The 17,666-nt window shown below is 37.7% G+C and overlaps 2 protein-coding genes across 2 annotated transcripts; one reads left to right on the top strand and one right to left on the bottom strand.

Annotated features, from left to right (window-relative positions):
- Positions 1-962: 962 nt before the first annotated feature.
- Positions 963-5,017, bottom strand: zswim2 (zinc finger, SWIM-type containing 2). Its single transcript, XM_055228616.1, is given in 9 exon segments — positions 963-966; positions 2,082-2,311; positions 2,606-2,780; positions 3,136-3,204; positions 3,299-3,553; positions 3,776-4,007; positions 4,530-4,567; positions 4,721-4,797; positions 4,871-5,017. Coding segments are annotated over 9 exon segments (1,227 nt in total).
- A 1,156-nt stretch (positions 5,018-6,173) lies between these two features.
- LOC117383827 (calcitonin gene-related peptide type 1 receptor-like) lies at positions 6,174-16,994 on the top strand. Its single transcript, XM_033981065.2, has 13 exons — positions 6,174-6,273; positions 9,736-9,798; positions 10,661-10,802; positions 10,883-10,993; positions 12,095-12,222; positions 12,609-12,700; positions 12,775-12,898; positions 13,460-13,613; positions 14,410-14,470; positions 14,548-14,614; positions 15,616-15,834; positions 16,480-16,521; positions 16,596-16,994. The coding sequence occupies exons 2-13, from the start codon at positions 9,745-9,747 to the stop codon at positions 16,800-16,802; spliced, it is 1,401 nt and encodes a 466-aa protein (XP_033836956.1). The 5' UTR covers positions 6,174-6,273; positions 9,736-9,744; the 3' UTR covers positions 16,803-16,994.
- Positions 16,995-17,666: the final 672 nt, after the last annotated feature.

Raw genomic sequence — 17,666 nt, 5'->3', positions numbered from 1 at the left:
GATGAAAATGCCAATTCACCACTGTACATATCTGAAATCAGGACGTGTTTCTGCTAGCTTAAATGGTCTGCAACTGTTAGCAACATCTTGACAATAGCCATGCTGCTTTTTTGTCATTCAGCACTGGTGTCACTTAATCTAAACTTTCAAAGTGAAAATGAAGACCTAGTTGCTTATAAACTAAAATAAATAATTTAAATGTAATTTATGAAGCCAGAATAAAGCACATGTCTCCTTTAAAATGAAACGGTTTGAGCTCAATAGTCTTCCATTGTAGTACTGGGTAAGCTTGTATCTTGCGACTGATTTTTGTATTTGTCTGTATATTGTAATTAAGAACTGTTTTGTACTTTTGATTGGCTTTTCAGTTTTTAGCTGTTTCATCAAAATGTTGATCTGACTGAATGAAAACGTCATAAGCTTTGCGGACCATTTATGACAGTACATGCAAAAGAATATCATGTAGCAGAAATTTAGCACTTACCTGTTTATAACGCTTCTGAAAACATTTTTTGCTCAAGCCTAGACGTAAAGTTGAAGGTTCATTTGGAAGTCACTCTTGTTTTATGGTGACCTTGTTGAATGTATTTGTACTCATTTACTGTTTGTGTGTTCTATAATGTGATTTTTAGTCTTTAGACTTCAAGAAGTTCTTTACAAAGTGCGCACATTTTGTTTAGCCTCTGTAATCTTAGTAGTGTTCTTAGTCTCGCCTTTTGTGCGCTACATTAATAAAAATGCTTATGCATATGTTTGAGTCATTTACCTGGTAGTCTTTTTTCCATCATGGGGAATGCTCAATAATGATAATGAATGATAATAATGATTATGTAAGTGAAATCATGTAAAGTATATGCTCTCAAGAGTTAACGTGTGGAGGAAGAATTTTGGAGTACTACACAATTTTTGTATTAGATTGGAAACATTTTCATGAAACAAAGTGAAAACAAACATTTTGTCTTTCAACTGGAGGAATTTCAAAGTGTAAAAAACAACACAATTTACTGTTATTATTACTATTTTTAATATACTATTTTTATATTATTACTATTATAAATTTTTCACCATAAGATCCCAAACAAATTGATATTATTGCCTTTGCAATTTCACACACTTTTGTCTGGAGTTAGCAATAAGAGAAGTGGTAGCTAAACTTGGTGACAGGCAGTATCGAGGCAGTTTGGAAGTGGTGAAGAATTTGTAGGCACCTCTAGCACAGGGGTGCTCAGACTTTTCAGTATGTGAACTACTTTTAAAATGATCGTGTCTGAAAGATCTACCACCTAATACAAAAATGTTAAACATATATTTATTTGTAAATGTATTATGAATTCTTACATGTACAGTGCATTTTGATGTACCTTGCAAAACGTTATGAGATAATACTGCACAACACAATTGAACTTCTTACATGTTCATAATTACTTGAATGATGATTATTGCTCTGACTTGCACTGAATGGAATCAGTGAGGGATGCATAGTTCGGGCAGTAGCTTCTGACAGCCAGAAAGGAGTAAAATTGCATTTTTCGTTTGAAAGCGATAACAGAGCTAATCATGCTGATTACGGTTTTGTCTTTTTTATAGCCATAAAAACATGTTAAACGAAGTATCAGAATTTACTGCATTTTTTCACACAACTACTTCTATTTTACACATCCATCAGTATTTTTTCTTGTACGCATCGAATAAATGACTGGGAAAATCCCCGCAGCCCCCGCGCTCTCATTCGTCACATTTAAGGGACAACAGAGGCAGATTACCGTAATGACGGTAAAATATTAGATGTCTCCGCTTTGAGACGCCGTTTGAATTTATATAAGAGCACGACTAGTTGCGGAGTTACACTGCTGGAAAGTCCGCAACCGCGCCCTATCGGCGACGATAGGATCCGATGCTATAGGGTTAAGCTAACTAGCGCTTGTTTATGCGTGTGCAGCGCCCATGATGTGACCTAGGGTCAGGTGTTATCTGACTGGTTGTCCTGTATATTAGTCATGTGACTGGATGGATGACGGGACGTGATCTACCCAAAATGCCTTCGCGATCGACTGGTAGATCGCGATCGACGTAATGAACACCCCTGCTCTAGCTGATGTTTCTTCTCTAGTAGAGCCACACCAGGTACAACGAGGTCCTGGAGGTTGATCCCAGTGGTTTGGCTAGCAGGGTATCTGGAACTTGGGGATGCTGGTTTAGAATTGGTCTTCTTTTCGCAGACTCTCTTAGTGTTTGAATTGTAGATGACAAACCCATCCAGAGGACAGGCGTTGGTCATCTGCATAATCCCATCCACGCACTCAGCATGGAACTGAAAGAGATACAAGTAAATGCTCTGGTAAGTATCATGTTTTGTATTCAGATGACATCACAACATAAAGGTCAGCAATGTTGAATTGAGATGTGAGTAAGAATTGGCACTTTTAATGTGTAGTTTTTTATTGTAACTGGAAAGATATATCACATAACAAACAATGTCACTGATATAGTTGACCAGGCAAAATGAACAACAAACTAACTGTAAGCATTTTTTTGAAAAGCAAGCCTACAATGAAAGCAAGTCTAGACAAGAAAATAGGAAGTATGAGCTGAATGTGAGAGAGACCTTGTGGTGGCAGGGCAGCATGCTGAGCCTCTGTCCCCGGTTGAAGCTCTGCAGGCACAGTCGACACTGCAGCCCTTCCTGCAGCAGAAAAGAGCCTGCTCGCACCTGCACCACGGGCAACCGAGCAAGCACACTGTCTGGAAGAGGCATTGAGGACAGGGGGGCATCCAGAGCACTACAGGGGCAGACAAACAAGTGAAAATCTGACCACAGGGTTAAGGACATGGGACATGATGTTTCACATACTGGTAATTTATGGACAAAGCGCCACAGTCTTTGGACACAAGGCATCACTCCTCTTTTCTTGTTTGTTTAAAATAGTGAGAACAGCAAACAGAGCCATGAACACCTTGATATACAGTATATCAGTATTTCTTAAACTGTAGTGTGTGTGGTAGGATTCTTATATTTTGCAGTGACATAGTTGAAATAGTAAAAACTTTTTGTTTTTTGTTCTGCTTAAGTTCAAGATTGTCCAGATTAGTTTAGTTTTGTTCAGAACGTAAGTACTTACTGAGCGGACAGCTGACGGATGCTGAGGATGGCTGCCTTTTACTAAGCAGCTCTCACAGAAATATACATATGTGCAAACTGTGCATCTACAGGTAAAATGACAGGGATTAATAATGGAACTGTTATATTCTGTTTAGATTTCCCAAATGGTTCAACCAATGGTTTCCTTTAACATCTTACCTGAAGCACTTCCCAGAGATGGGGCTTCACCTGCAGCTGTTACAAGACACTCCTAAGTGCTTGTCTGGCCTCTCTTTCTCTGCTGCTGTGTGGAGCTGGGCTGCGTTCATGTCCTGCTTCCTTATAGATTGGAGTGAGCAGAAGTCCTCTCTGCACAGTGGACATTTCACCATAGTTGAATCTGAATGTAAGCGGTGCCGATGCTCTGCCCATACTCTCATGCATGAGATGTGCACGTTTTTACCACAGCTGAACCTGGAAAGACAAATAAACGTGAGCAAGAATGTGCAAGAGAATGTTTATACAATATTAGGTATTTCAATTCTACAATGATAATAAGACTATTAAAAGGATATAACAATGAAAGCTAATATTAAGCCAGATTTTTCGTGTGTGTTATACTTTACTGTTCCCTTTTATGCCAAGAGATATTCTAGAGTAAGTCATCACAGGTAAAGAGTATACTCTAACAGACACCTGCAGTAAGCCACAGGCTGCCTCCTCTCCAGCAGCTCCTCTTGGCAGATGGGGCGCACATGCTGGGGTTGGATATCTCTCTGGTGCACCCTTCTAGGCTTCTGCAAGGCCCAGCCTTCAGCAGCAGCAGAAGAGGCAGAGGCAGCGGAGGCACTGGGCTGAGGAGTCCAGTGAGATCCACAGAGCACCTCTGAGATCTCCCGCTCACTCAGACCACACTGGAAACTATCTGCTTTCAAAGAGATCACTATTAATCCATTTGAAACATAGATCAAATATACAGACCATGGCCAAAAAGGAGATTGGATCAGACACCATTTTTCTTTTCAGCATACATTTTAATGGTACTACTTCAATGCTGGATGTTATGGATTAAAAGTTTTATGTCAATGGTCAAGATGGGAGACATATTGAACTTGTTGTTTTTTTTAAGTTAGAAGATTGATTACATTGTTTAAAACTATGTTAAGAAGCTGCAAAAAGATTTGACAAATATACTTTGGTGTGCCATTTTTCACACAAGCAGATGACATGATATTTTGGAACTACTGTGTAAGATTTAAACTTCAACTAAGACATTTACAGGTGTATTTTTGCACATTAGTGTTATGTCAATATTATCATTGAAATAATGGTAGTGAAAATTGTGAGATATTATTTTTCGCCAATATTGCTCCAGTCTATTGTTGCTCAAAAAATAAAAAATGCTAAGCCATGGCATAAAATAAAAATAAAATTCACTTAATTAAATTACAATGCTCTTTGGGAAGTCGGAAGTTCTTCAGTAAAATCCTAAAAGAGAAGACATCATCACTGAATCTCATAAAAAAAAATAATAACGTCTGTGAAACATCTTCACTCCTACAACGATTTGTCCAGTTAACAGATTTAATTTCATCTTTTGCTAATAATAATAATCATAATCATAATAAAGATGAGTTGTACCAGCAGATATGTTTGCAGGGCTCCCTTTCCCTCAAAAAGACTGGACAAGTGCAGGAATGTGGCTGACCCAAGAACACCTGTCAAACATGTAAAAATTATATTATAAAACCAAAATGTCAATCTGCACAGTGAACAGGGACAGTGGGGGACCTTGCAATTGGCGTCCTGTCCCTCTTTGAGGAGGAAGCCCGTGGGTCCGTAGGTCTTCAGCAGAAGGATGGTGGTGCTCAGAGCCTGCTCCTGCTGGACGCTCACTACGTTGCTCGCGCGCTTCTTCCACGCGACTTTCTTCAACATCCTCTATACACATAAAACTATAAGACAAACTGTACAATATGAACAAAATTTGTATATGTTCCAATAAACACTAAGGTAAAAATAAATAAAACTGAACTATGCTGTAGTCTAAATACTGCCCTTCAATGTTACAGTTTTTTTTTATTTATTATTATGTAAAGGTTTTAACTGCAAGACTGTATTAAACCCCGCCATTTCATGCTAATAATGTTGTTAGCTTCCATTGCACTAGCCGAGGCAACGAACTTTCGGTACAGGGTAAGACCACAGCAAAACCATGTAAGTAAAGCTAGTTTCAAATCTCTACACCACTAGTTAGCTAACAAACTAGCATACATACCGTACGTAAATTCTATATTTTTGGCGGTATTTTTCGGCTCTTGAAATATCAGCTAGCCAGAGTTTCTATTTTGCGTCGTGTTTTGTTGTTATTTGTTACCCTACTGACTGTCGAGTGTGTCAAACTTGCCTGAAATTCATTTAAGATAAAAAAAATAAAAATAAAAAATAATAATAATAATTGTTTCTCTTGTCGTTATCATTTCAGGTAAAATAAATAAACGGTGGTGCAGAGCGGGGCTGTGGTCACCATGGTAACAGCAGCTGCGGGAACATGATGCCGCCAGCAGAGGGCGATGTTTCACATAATTGTTTTTACGCGCACTCTATTTTTATTTTTATTTTTATTTTTATTTTTATTTATTCGTGCATAGACACTTTTCTCACCACCGACAGAAAGTAGCTTATATATCACTTCCAATCTGTATTTTATTTTATTTTTTTTCAGTGTTTTATTTCTATTATAAAACTGGCACAAACTGTGTTTGTGCTAGAAACCTAACTTTTTTTTTTCTTGGGAGGTTAAGGTTATTCTGACCCTTTGCATGTTTGATTCCCTGGCAAATATCAGTATATGCAACACACTTTTTTCACAACTGACAACAAGATTTTGGGTAAAAACATCCTGTGGAAATCTAATGTTTGATTCTTTGCCAATCACTATTTTAGACCTGGTTTACATTTTTGTTCTACTTGGTTTGAAAAGTTTGAGAACACCTGCTCCCTTTTTCCAAACCCTTTCTGGCCCTGCCCCTTTTGTTGATCAGATGATGTCAGTTGCTCCAGTCTCTTTATCATTTCAGTTCTACCACTGACTGTGAGGAGCACACTTCCTCTAAGGAACCAGCTTCTAACACTGGAATATTCACCACCTTTACCCCAGCAGAAGGAATCACAGTTATACTGCTTCTACACTGGTAAGCTCTCATTTTGAAGTCAATGACAGTATGTACTCTTTGTTGAAAATGTGGGAAATTGGAGATTGTAGTATCATTAACATAAACTTGCAGACCGAGTAATAACAGTAGTAGTAATAGTAAGAGTAAAGCATATGTGACGTTGCCTTTTTTAATAGTAACAACTGAATACTATTAAAAAAAACAAACATATTATAATAAATGGTCTTCAGGGATATCTTATATATACATAGTCTATAAAAAACTCAAACTAGTGCACAAACTATATTATTCCCAAGCAATACATTATTAAAAATACAGGCAGGTTGTTACTTTTTCTTCAAAATAATATCCCCTAAAGTTGGAAGTAAAATCATGTCTGCTTACATTCAATAGGTCAGTAAATGTAATAAATTAAATCCCAAATTTTAAGGGGGAAAATGCCAAAAATTGTATCCAGATTTATTTCCAGGAGAAATGAAGAGATTCCCACACTGGTCTAGGCCTATATCTTTAGTTTAGACCAGTGCTTTGGATGAGGTCTATGTTTTTCCATTTTTTCACTTTAGATTTTTGCACCTTATTATTTTAGTATTATCATTATTACAGCATAAGCCTAATGAAAAAGCTTTAAACAGTTAACTGGAGATGAGCTCAGTCCAGAGGTATGTGGCTTAAACAACAACAGCGTTTTAAAGTCGTCAACATGGGAACTTCATCACCACCAGCTGTAGACACATGTGGGCCCTGTTTGTGGGCCAATTATTTTTGACCTCACACACAAAGTTTTAATGCACATAATTAAAAACAGTAATAGTACAGCAGTAACGTGTTTATATGTTTACTAGTATAGCAAAATATGGGACAATAGCCTTTAGCTTATTGCTACAACCTTTATTTATGTATTTATTTATTGGTTGGAGTGCATATTAATGAACATCTGTTATAAGAGTGTAAGTATGCCAGATTTGCACAGATGTTGTCCCTATGCAGATAACACAGAAAACAATTACAAAACATTACACAAAAAGATTATAACCATGACTAGCTGCACACCAGATGTGTTACTGCCCCCTCTGCCTTGTCACCAATTTTGTACACACTCACCCACTTCTATTGGCACCACAATTAAAAAAATAAATAAAAACAATAACTATATTTTATCTCTAATGGGATTTATTTACCTAGGATGTTGCTAAAACTAGTCGGCAGACCACTAGCAAGATCAGACGCCCAAAATGTATACAGTTTAAAAAATTTGACTATCTGAAAATATTTGAAGGTTTGAGTTGTTTTATTCTTTAAAACTGAACTCACATACGTGTCACTGCAGGAAGGAAGCAGCAGGGAGCAGGGGAAGTAAGGGGTCAAATCCATCACCCTGCTCGGTACAGAAAGAGCAGAGCCACAGCTACCTATGTGAACAACAACATTTATAACTTTTCTTCAGGCTACTTCACAACAATGCATACTTAAAGTTAATCGTCTATTTTGAAGTAAAAACGTGGTGACTTCATGTGGTAATTTCTTCTTTTAGTAAGGACATAATTCAATCAGTACATCTAAGAACACCTACAGCCAATCCTCTGCTCTGTCTGTAAAAGCATGTGGTTTGGAGCAGAGTTCTGACTTTGGGGGAGGAAATTATTAAAATCGGTATAGTCGATCAAAAGCCTTTTGTATTTGCTTTAAGAAGACAAAATTAAACTGAAGATTGTGGGCCACAAAATTGTGATCACATGATCACAATTTAAGGACTGGCCGCACCTTAACTGAGATGGGAAGATTTGCTTTTTAAATCCAAAAAATTAAATATATTTCAAGGACAAGCAAAACTTGATACTTTGATGCCAAAAAATGCAATTTAATAATCTGGTGATAAACATTTATCCTCACACCTGCACCTATTTTTAATGTTTTCAATTAATTTATGTATTTATTTATTTTTTGTTTTTTATTTGTATTTTTCTGTATTTGATCAGGGCTACCCAGGAAAAGGAGAGTCTGAGTGCTCTCATTGCCTTCTCCCTGTATAAATAAAGATAAATGACAATGAATTCAAATTATGAATGTGGAAAAAAATCATATATGTTTGTTTAGTGAATAGCTGTATATCAGCTCGAAAAGCTCATGTTGAGTCTATCTAGTTCTCCACACACACTTCTTCAATGGCCTAAATGACTCCATTTCTGCAGAAAAGTTGCAATTAGTTGGACTCGGAAAACTGTCACATTACAACTCAAGCTTTCCTGGAATTCAAGTTCATATGAATCCCTCTCTTTGTCTGCAATTACTAATTTCTCTATTGTTAGCTTTTGTTGTTATTACTATTCAATTCTATGCTTCTCCATTATAAGAATCTTAAGGCATTCTAGTAAACAGGAAGCAATCTGTTCTGTCCACTCACACTCAAGTTATTTTATTTAATTAACTTCTGGGTTGGGCTTTTAGCTATTGTGGATTGAAAACACATGATGAAGTCTAAACCCACGCGGTCCCTGCCCCTGTCAACACTGCAGCTAAATCATGTTAGCATGTGCAGCTACAGGAAATACACTTTAGTGCGCTCCTGGGAGACACGGATCTGGCAGTTCTGAGATCTGTACCTGTTCCACTCCACAAATAACTCCAGCAGTTCAATTAAAGGTCACATTGTTGTCATTACAATTCATTATGTTCAAATATATACATGGGTAAGGTGGGTAGTTTTGGAGACTTTACAACACGGACTAACTTGGGCATGATAACTGTGAATATAATGCTTGAAGAAATGGTAACGACCAGTAAAATACCACTCTAATGAAGAAGCATTGTGTTCCTTAAGCACTACAGTAAATTAAAGAAGCCTATCCATGTGTGTCAGAATGATTAGAACCATAGCAATTAATAGCAATTAATAATTTAAAATAATCTAAAAAAAAAAGTCCTCAATATGTTGCATGTAAGCTGAACCCATGAATAGTTCCTTACTAATAGTTATTAATTGCTGTTTTAAAACCGCTTTATGTAGGTTTTTTGCTATAAAATAGACTAAAATACTTTTTAATTCAATGTGGCATTGGGACGACAGAAGCTCAGTTGGTATAGTGTTTTGTCCATTTATCTGAATGTTGTTGTTGAGCTGTCAGATCCACTGCCCCACAGGTTGGCGGTGTGATTCCAGCTCCCACAGATAAATACTGTTGTTGTGTCCTTGGGCAAGATGCTTAACCCACCTCGCCCCCAGTGTCTGTGTACACTGTTGTATGAATGTTTGTGTGAATAGGTGAGTAGTTCCTTGATGTAAAGCGCTTTGAATGCCTTGAAGGTGAAAAAGTGCTATATAAAAATGTGAGCATTTACCATTGTTTGTTGCACTGAAATACATAGGAAAACATGCATCCATACTTAGAGTGGGCTCTTATTTGGTCTAGAGGAGGGCACGGTCCTGCTTGTTTCCATGATCACTTTCTTGGTATTTATAATCTGTTTTTCTCTCTTCAGAACACAGAGATGGAGATGAGAAGCTTCACAATAATTCTGCTGGTACTATGCTCCTATCATAAGGTAAATCTTTCTCCTTTCTTCTTCTCTCTCCTGGCTCTCTGTTAGGTCTGGGTACTTCTGCTATTGAATTGTATTGAATTGTTGAAAAACAAAAACAAAAAAACAATTAAAATGATAAACCATACGCTTGAAACTAATTTATGCCACTGACACAAAAACTCAAGAGAATCTATTGAAACACTTAAGTATTTAGTTTGCATGTGTAATACGTCATGGAAGTTATTGATTCAACTTTTTACAGCTTAAATCTCATCTCGCCAAAAAATAACATATGATAAATATTGACCCCAAAAAAATATTGTTCCAACTTTCATATATTGAGTGATAAGTCCATATAGTAATTATTGTGACAGGCCTAACCAAGGCTTACAGGGGTTAAACAGAGGGAGCTGCATTCTCTGTGGGAGGAGCGGGTGCTGAGCAAAGCCAAGTGTCTCCTGGCTCAGCCCCTCCATCCTCTGGCTCCTGACTTTATCAGGATGCCTTCAGGGCGTCACTTTTATGCTCCAATACGGAAAAAAAATTGTTTTTCAAATTCTTTTGTGCCCTCAGCTATTAAATGGCTAAATTCTAAAGGTAGTGTTTTTTGAAGTTTTGCACTGTTTTTTATGTATATTGTTCTTATATTGTGCTTTGAGTTCCACTGTGGACTGACACACTGTGTGTTTGCGTGTATATTAGAGTGAGAACTGCTCGGAGAATGCTGCAAATGAATTGCCCTCTGGGATCAATAAAGTTTTCTGAATCTGAATCTTTATGTCTAACAAATATTTATGAATTTATGATGAAGACTTTCTATTCTCCGTTTTGATCAATGATAATAAATAGAGGTTATTCTTGTCTGCCTCGGTCCCATGTGCAGTGTGTGGTGGTTGGAAGCCCAGAGAAGGAGCATCTGAATCACAAAGGGGAGCACAAGCTGACGAGGAACAGGATCGCTACTACACAGTACCAGTGCTTCCAACGCATGTTAAAGCAGGCACAGCGCAGAAACAAACCAGCAGGTACATATACAAACACATATGAGCCACGAGAAGGGTTAATTTACACAATATCTGACACATAGTTTTGTTGCATGTGTCAGGTCCAGTGTGTAACATGACCTGGGATGCGTGGCTGTGCTGGGAGGAGACCAAGGCAGGAGAGACAGCGGAGCAGAACTGTCCGGACTACTACGGGGACTTTGATACCAGTGGTAGGCCAGTTTAGTAATCTATTGTTGTGTTAGTTTTTATTCAAGTCAATGTGCAACATGAAATACTATAATGTTTTGGTAGATTGGTTAATGACGTTTGAAGAAAGAAACTGTATCATATTTTCTAACCTTGTATACTTGCCATTACTAAAAAGATGACATAAGCTAGTTTAGTTGAACAATACAGTATAGTCATATTGTTTGGCTTTATAATAACTACACGTTCAATAGCCTTAATAAAACATGAATAAAACTTTATTAATAATGAACACATAGTTTAAGAATGATGCAGAATTAGTAACTACTTCATTAATTAATACCCTAACCCAAGGGTGTCCAAACTATGGCCAGGGGACCTCAGACCAATTTTCTTCCTGGTAAATTGGCCCAAGTGACCATAGGAAGTACTTTTTACTGCATCTTGTGAAAAATTATGCTCTAGTAAGTTAAATAACAAACATGTAGATGTGATACAGACTTAAAACAACTGCTCCAAGGTTTTTTTTCAGGTGTATATTGAATGATTCACTTCATTGTCCTCTTGTCTGTTGCCCTTTGTAACATTTTGAATGATTCACGCATAGCTAACCTGCTAGTCACCACGTTCCAAATAGGAAGTGAGGATGGGCGCGCTTCCAACTCCATTGACTCTGGCTCCAATTCACTTTTTGTTGTAAAACTACTGGCCCTTTCTCTGTAACTGCTGCTGTCAGGCTCGTCATTTTGGTCTTAAAATGCTTGCTCTTATAACTACTCTAGCCTCGATTCACTTAATTGTCCTGTAGTCTGTCGCCCTTTGCTCCATATAACATTCAATATGTGACCCTCAGTGAAAAATGCTTGGATACCCCTGTCCCAACCCTAACTCCTCCTTAATTAACAATTTGTTCATTATGAAATAACACTGTGTTCATGCTTTATTAAGGCTAATGAAGGTGTAGTTATTATAAAGTGGTTACCCATTTCCACTGTAGCCAAAGAGAATTTAGCATTTGATGTGTTGTTGGCCAAGGTGCTAGCTCATTGGTTTTGTAAATAGGTTTGTGCTAACTATACACTTTAGCTTTAATGTGGCTAAACCGTCCATGTAACAACCCACAGCCATAGCCACCAAAGTGTGCTCGGAGACTGGCCAGTGGTGGCGCCATCCTGAGAGTAATCGCACCTGGACCAACTTCACCAGCTGCCAAGCCAACACAACACACATGGAGGGCCACGCCAACCTCCAGGTAAGGAATAGGGAGTGGAAGTGAAGAGGAGGAGATGACGAGGTTGTGGAGGCTGATGGTTCTGCTGCTATCCACCAAGTAGATAAATAAGGATGAGTGTGTTTATGTTTATGCCCCACTTTTTCATTGATGTCACATGAATTGTATAAACAGTGAGATTTCCATAGAAAAAACATGATTTTTTTTGTTGCTATTCCAGTATATTCCAATTATGATTATGATAAAAAATTGAAGATCATATGGCATTATCACATCAATGAACTTAAATTTATCAAGTCCGTTCCTCCTTGTTCCACCAGATTCAGTGCAGTCTTCAATACATTAAGTCTTTGTGAATAAATTATACTTCATCTTTGTAACAAGTTAACATTTGATTTTGTTTCCAGTCAACGATGACACACTTCTATTTGGTGATGATCGGACACGGCCTCTCGCTCATATCCCTGCTCATATCTCTGGCAATATTCTTCCATTTCAAGTAAGTTTCACGTTGGATAACTTTATCAGACGACGTTGCCATGGAAACTTAAAGCCACATGTGTGTTTTTACAGGAGTTTGAGCTGTCAGAGGATAACGTTACACAAAAACCTGTTCATTTCCTGTGTTCTAAACTCTATTATCACTGTGGTCCTGCTCACCACTGTAGCCAAGAAAGAGGGACACTACAGCGATTCGGTAAGATTGTGTTCATAAATGGCAGTAGTAGGTTGCAATAGGTTTCAATCCTTGTATCATTGAGCTAAAGATTTTATTCACAGTATCTCTGTTACTGTGGTATTGTTAATGCAGTAACTGAAAGTCTGATTTAGTCAACACAATCAGATATTTTTGTTTTGATTTCTCAGAATAACTTATATTATTTATATATATTCATTGCAATGTGTGGGCAACAGTGGCAGAGTGGGTTACGCATTTGACTGAAAGGGCATCCGATGTAAAATTAGAAGAACTGGACTGAAAAAAATGTGGATTACTGTAGGTTCATATATTTTTGTTCTAAATTATGAATCACCACATTGTAGGTACACTGCATCACTTTTCTGGTGGTGGGATTTTATTTCATTATGTTGTTTTAATTGCTCAAATATACATTAAAAACATGCATTGTCACTGTAAGCGGGGTCGCCTCTCCACAGATTTGACCTGTAACTTTTGTCCATGTTTAATGCCATACAGTAGCGTACTCTCCACCACAAAAGTGACACTTACTTACTTATTTCACATATCTTTTTGCAGGTGAGTTGTAAACTGCTTATGTTTATTCACCTGTACCTGCTGAGCTGTAACTACTTCTGGATGTTGTGTGAGGGCATCTACCTGCACACTCTCATCGTGGTGGCCGTGTTCGCAGAGAAGCAGCACCTGGTCTGGTACTACCTCCTGGGCTGGGGTACGACGCACAACACAACACCTACGGTTCAACCAGGACGGGGGTTAAACAGACAGAAACAAATGAGTGAGGTGTGGAGGGTCCTACAGTCGCTATGGAGACGGTAGTAGAGAAGAAGACGAGCTGTTTTGCTGCTGCGGTGTACTGGAGAGGAGGAGGTGTAGACCCAGTGTGGCTGATGGTGTTATATGGGTTTAAAGATGATGGGGCATGAGAGGATGAGGAGACTAATGTTTTCGCGGCTGCAGTGGTAAATGGGAGGATTGCGGCATATAATGAGATTTTATGGTTTTAAAGGTGGTCAGAGTAGGTCTGCAAATGAGTTATTGGAATTAACTAACTAACTGAAGCAAACAAATGATAAAAAATGTATTAAAAAGAAAAATATTATGAATTAGATGAAAAATAGTCTAAATCTGTTATTTATCTGGATCCAGTACACAGTATCACTAACAGTTTATTTGGAGTATCCCCGTATAGATTATGTCAACCCAACAGAAATGTGTTAAAACACGTCTTTAAATGTATTAGTTGAGGTTCAAGTATCAGGCAAATATGAAATTACCTGAAAAAGTTCAAAAATATCACTTTATACCTTTTTTCATTTAAAATCAGCATTTTTAAAAATTATAAACAATATACTCAATATTAAAAATGTGTAAATGAACAACATTCACGGTACAATTGATATTTTGCCCACTAGTTGACTCCTGAAATATTCATGACAGACCAATGAAAGACCAGCTTCATTACAAATAAGCCTGCTTTTAATGTTCTGCTTTTTGTCTGTGTTCAGGATTCCCTCTCATCCCCGCAGTCATCCACTCTATAGCACGGCGATGCTACTACAACGACAAGTGAGTATATATATCACAATTATTTCTCATTGCGTATATATTTACTTATATATTAATTGAGTTGTTTTGATTGATAGATGCTGGGTCAGCGCACACACATCATTACTGTATATTATCCACGGGCCCATCTGTGCAGCTCTGGTGGTAAGTTTCAGTTAGCAGCTCGATATGTGTTTTTCATTGCAGAGAAATATTTTGGCTCGGGACCGTGCCTCTATTGTTTGCCGCTACAATGGAAGGTCAGGGTTTACAGACAACATACATTTACATCATAAATAATCATTGTGATGTTAGATGTTAGATATGATTCTACGTGAAGGTGCGCAGTGGGAAGAAAACACGTAGGCACTTACTTTTGACTAAATAGAAAGTTACTTGGCACAAACATAATTAGGCATTATTACTATCCTCCTTTCTCATCCTAAGTAGATAAATATAGTTTTGGAGTAAGTGTATATAATTTATGGCTATATAACATATTGATACTTTGCAGCCGATGTCATCAACATTCCCTGGGGATATGAAGATAACTGTAGGCACTGCTCTGTCTGAAGCTCTGTTAGACTTTAATCTGGGCTTTATTTTAACACAGTCTAAAAGATAGCAGGTGAGATGATTTGTGCTGTTAAACTAGTCCCTCTGACATATAAAATTTCAGTCCCTCTCACCTTTTGTTGAAAAAACCTAAGTCGATTCTCAATAACAATTCTGATACTACAATGATAATTTAAAAAAAACAAACAGCCTTTATTTAGACAATAGAGTGTAATTTTCAACATTAAATCAAAGTACAGTACTTTCTTTTATATTACCATGTAGACTTACATCTGTGTAATCCCTCAGTCGTCCAGGTAGATTCCATAATGGTCCATGGGTGTACACTAGTCTATGTGGTCTCATACTTGTTCTGATATTGCTCAAGACCTTTTTAAAGCTTTTTCAAATAGCTATTTAGGGTCCAGAACAGTGCATATGAGTTTTTTAGTATTAATACCTGCTCAAATGAGTATCTAATTTTAGTATTGATTAGTATCTTATTTTTGATACTTTTGACAACACCTGTATATCTGTAAATCTATAGTTATAATCCATATCAAATCCAAGCAGTATTGAATAGATTTTAAGCCTCCCTGTGGTTTGTCCAGGTGAACTTGTTCTTCCTGCTGAACATCGTGCGGGTGCTGATCACAAAGCTGCGGGTGACCCACCAGGCTGAGTCCAGCCTGTACATGAGGGCAGTGAGAGCCACCCTGATCCTCATCCCTCTGCTGGGCATCCAGTATGTGCTGTTGGCCTACAAGCCCCAGGAGCATCATGTGGCTGAAGTCTACCTCTACATCATGGATGTCCTCATGCACTACCAGGTCAGAGCACACCCTCTTTGCATTATACAGATCATATGGCTACTGTACAACACATTTGAGTAGCATTTGGCTTATTTATTGTCATAGTTATCGTTCCAAACATCTGAGATCATTATGAGAAAATGAAATGAAATATGGCATGTCTACTCCTGAACATTACTTGCCAGCTTAGGGAGTGTACTGCCAGCTGACATCAAGCAAAAACTTAAGCTTAAGTTATGTGTAGTATTAATGGGTTCTAACTTCTTCATCAAGGCTAGCTAGGATCTAATTTAAAAAACCTAGGTGTTCTTAACCAGGATCCAAATAAGAAAGGGTCCATAGTTAAATTACCTTAAATACAGAAATGTATTTCCCATGAACTAGTCTCTATAAAGGAGTATGGTAGTGTACAAGCTAAAATCCTCTGTAACGTTTTGGTGAAACATTCAAGGTGCACATATGGACATGGGCTTCAATTTTGGCATTGATCATTGGTCACTGAAAAAAAATGGTTTTGAATGTTTGATTTCTATGGCAACTGTTTTTCATCACCCTGAAACCGTTGTATATACAGTACAAGATCATGTTAAGGAATGTTTAGAAGGAATCATTTCCCAAAAACTGTCTTGCTGAAGCATTCATGACTTCCTTGTTCCATTTTAGGGTCTACTAGTCTCCACAATATTCTGTTTCTTCAATGGAGAGGTGAGTCCTTCAGATGACCATCTTGTCCTTCTCCTCTGTAAGAACTTCATAACATGTCCCTAATGTGTCCTCAGGTCCAGAACGTTCTGCGGAGACACTGGAACCAACAGAGGATGCAGTTAGCCGGCACTTTTGCCAACGCGGACTTCTTTAGATCTGCCTCATACGTGGCCTCCTCCCTGACCGAGGTGCACCGTTGTTATAGCATCGATAGCCACACAGAGACCATCAACGGGAAGAGCTACTCGGACATCTTCAGGTCCGACAGCCCCTTTGTGTGAGGGAGAACCAAGGAGAACCTTCAAGACTTCACAGAAAAACTGTGATATCTATGGACGCTTCACCAGACGTTTTTGGAATTCATTCATAAGGAGTACTGTGGCATTGGTGTGTACAATTTACAAACTAAATGGACTTGGATTTATAATATAAATCTTGATTTGAGTAGTTTTAGATACAGTTTATTTATTGATTTTCTAGGGCTAGAAAATTTAACTTGAAATACATTGATTAGTTAAGTCTATACAGCTTCCTGTTATTGAGGACATTTTGAGGACTTTTTACCATTCATAAGATATAATATTTTGTTTTAAATTGTTAATTGTTATGGCAACAATCCTAGTTTTTCATCACCCGAGGATATTTAAAGGGAGAATGTACAGAGAGATTAAGTGGAGTAGACTAGACCTAAATAAGTCTAACTAGCCTGAGCAAAACTGCTCAAATCAAGGTTTTCAGAAATGCTTTCTTTGTAACAGCACGCTGAGTGGCAGACTTGGAATGCTTCCAAGAACTAATGGCAAAGATTTAGATTGACAGGACTCCTTCTAAGTACTTTTTAAAAACTCTTGCAAAAACCAAAGGCTAAAGCTGGGACTAAAGCCATCTGCACATGTCATCCTGAGGTATGTCTGTTTGACACATTAAATACATGTATATTTCATTCTAATGTGACTGATGTTGGATGCTGGACATATGCCTGCTGAAGAGCTGCTGGTTTCAGCTCTTGTCAATAGAGTCTTGAAAGATAACATTATTTTTGTTTAATTCTGTTTAACATTTTATTTTTATGACTGTGGGAGAATGAGAGGCATAGAGGCTCTTCTCAAATACTGTATGTAAAATATATAAATATGTAAATATAT

Source organism: Periophthalmus magnuspinnatus, chromosome 2 (genome assembly GCF_009829125.3).
Source record: "Periophthalmus magnuspinnatus isolate fPerMag1 chromosome 2, fPerMag1.2.pri, whole genome shotgun sequence".
Lineage (NCBI taxonomy): Eukaryota > Metazoa > Chordata > Actinopteri > Gobiiformes > Gobiidae > Periophthalmus > Periophthalmus magnuspinnatus.
The sequence above is the reverse complement of the archived record's forward strand: the minus strand, read 5'-3'. Positions and strand labels throughout refer to the sequence as shown.